The sequence below is a fragment of the Penaeus chinensis genome, chromosome 20 (genome assembly GCF_019202785.1).
Source record: "Penaeus chinensis breed Huanghai No. 1 chromosome 20, ASM1920278v2, whole genome shotgun sequence".
Lineage (NCBI taxonomy): Eukaryota > Metazoa > Arthropoda > Malacostraca > Decapoda > Penaeidae > Penaeus > Penaeus chinensis.
In genome coordinates, this window is record NC_061838.1 from 22,500,596 (window position 1) to 22,503,095 (window position 2,500).

At 36.9% G+C, this 2,500-nt stretch overlaps 1 protein-coding gene across 12 annotated transcripts in view; it reads left to right on the forward strand.

Annotated features, from left to right (window-relative positions):
* The window catches only part of LOC125035850 (extended synaptotagmin-2-like), a 16,797-nt gene that overhangs the window by 8,488 nt on the left and 5,809 nt on the right, over positions 1–2,500 (forward strand). For all 12 annotated transcript variants that reach the window (XM_047628141.1, XM_047628149.1, XM_047628140.1 and 9 more), the window contains 2 exons: positions 1,180–1,394; positions 2,167–2,233. In XM_047628141.1, coding sequence (XP_047484097.1) covers positions 1,180–1,394; positions 2,167–2,233 — 282 coding nt within the window. The remainder of the gene's footprint in view (positions 1–1,179; positions 1,395–2,166; positions 2,234–2,500) is intronic.

Consider the following 2,500-nt stretch of genomic DNA (forward strand, 5'->3'; position numbering starts at 1 on the left):
TGTGTGTGTGTGTGTGTGTGTGTGTGTGTGTGTGTGTGTGTGTGGGGATATACATATAGACATGTTTATTTTTCCCACTATTATTTATTTATAAATTCTTCCCAAAGGGGTGCAGCCCCCGCCTGAGAGGTCAGAGAGGTCCATGATTATCGGTATATTATTTCCATTATATTTGTTGTTGTGATTATTATTATTATTATTGTTGTTGTTGTTGTTGTACTACTGCTACTGGTAATAACAATAATAATGATGGTATTATTATGAATAGTAATGATAATAAGGATAGTAACAATGATAATGATAGTAATAATAATGATGATAACGATAATAGTAGTAATACTAATTGTAGTAATAATGATAGTAATGATAATAGTGTTAATAATAATTACTATAATAATAATAATTATTATTATTATTATTATTATTATTATCATTAATATTATTATTATCACCAATATTATTATTGTTATAATAATAATGATGATGGTAGTAATAAGAATAAGAATTAGAATAGTCATAATGACAGTGAAAATAATTGTAGTTATTATCATTATCATCATCACCAAATCATCATCATTGTCATTTCGGCAATGATTATGATAAGTATTATTATCGTAGTTGGTGGTGCTGGTGATGATGTTGCTATTTTGTTTGTAGAAGTTATTGTTATTATAAATTTTTCATTGTTATTATTTATCCTTTATCAATTCTAATGTTAGTATCATCATTATCGTCATTATTAAAATAATTATTTTCATTATTATTATTGCCATTATCATATCACCATTGTTATCATAATCATTATAACTATAATTATAGTTGTAAGTTTTAGTAATTTTAGTTAATAATTAGTGTTATTAATTACAGTTATTTTCATTAAATTGATATCATTTAATATTATTATTTTTTTACTGTTATTATACTCCACCTGTTCATTCATCATCATAACTATCACCATCTCTCTCATCGTCACCGTCTTTATTGATAAGGATCACCATTTTTTGAATGACGCAACCCTTTAAATTTTTCATTCATTTTGACTTGCAGCTTTCCTGATTGTTTCATGGCTTAAGTCGTTAATATTCACCACTCTCCACATCCCGTCTATAAGAATTTTGATTAAATTTCGATTAGCAAATCCCCCCTATATAATCCGACCAATCCTGATCTCCCTCGCAGCTGATCCGCCAACTGTGGCCGAGCGCGGAACAGTATGTAAATGAACTGTGCAGGACCACCATTGAGCCGGTCCTCCGTTCGGCCCTCGAGGACTACAAGCTCAAGTCCTTCCGTTTCGAGGAGATTACCCTTGGCCAGACGCCCCCGAAGCTCACAGGGGTCAAGGTATATGATGACCAGGCGTTGGCCGAGATCGTCATGGACTTGGATTTCGAGTAAGGCCGTGACGCTTTTTATCATTAGCATTGTTTTTGTTGTTTATGTTTTATCTTTATTGTTGTTGATGTTGTTATTTTATATTGTTGTTGTTGATATTATTTTATATTTATTGTTGTTATTATTTATCGTTTTATTGTGGGTGGTGTTATTATTTTTATTTGTTTTTTATTGTTTATTGGAATTATTGTTGTTATCATTAATAGTGTTGTTATTTTTTATCATTCTCCTCCTCCTCCTCCTCCTCCTCCCCCTCCCCCTCCCCTCCTCCTCTTCCTCCTCCTCTCCTCTTCCTCCTCTTCTTCCTCCTCCTCCTCCTCTCCTCCTCCTCCTCCTCCTCCTCCTCCTCCTCCTCCTCCTCCTCCTCCTCCTCTTCCCCCTCCTCCTCCTCTTCCTCCTCCTCCTCTTCCCCCTCCTCCTCCTCTTCCTCCTCCTCCACTTCCCCCTCCTCCTCCTCCTCCTCCTCCTCCACCTCCACCTCCTCCTCTTCCCCCTCCTCCTCCTCCTCTCCTCCTCTTCCCCCTCCTCCTCCTCCTCCTCCTCCTCCTCTCCTCCTCCTCCCCCTCCTCCTCCTCCTCCTCCTCCTCCTCCTCCTCCTCCTCCTCCTCCTCCTCCTCCTCCTCCTCCTCCTCTCCGAAATTGTACATGATACCATCGGAAATTTTGCCATACCATAGGAATAAATATACATAGGACATGGATATTACAACTGCACATGAGAGCATAAAGTTAGGTCTCTGAAACATGTCTGTAAGAATTATATTTCACCAGGTATATCGGAGACTGCAAGATCAGAGCCAGTGTTTCCGAGCTGACATTTGGGATCGAAGACTTGCAGGTACTGTTTCGCCGATTGTTTAAGATTATATATATTAATGGTATTTAGCGTAATTATAGGTCCCCGGAGCCTGTCTTTAGGGTAGGATTTTCATAGAATTTGAGTTTTCTTGTGGAAGTTCCTTTTGTAAAAGTATATAGTGCTATAACATCGACTATCCTAAGATGACGAGGATTTAAAAATGCAGTTATGGTTGCAACAGATTTAATCAGGTATTATATATCAACCCCCTACTCTTTCTTATACTATACTTCCTATAGTGCTTCA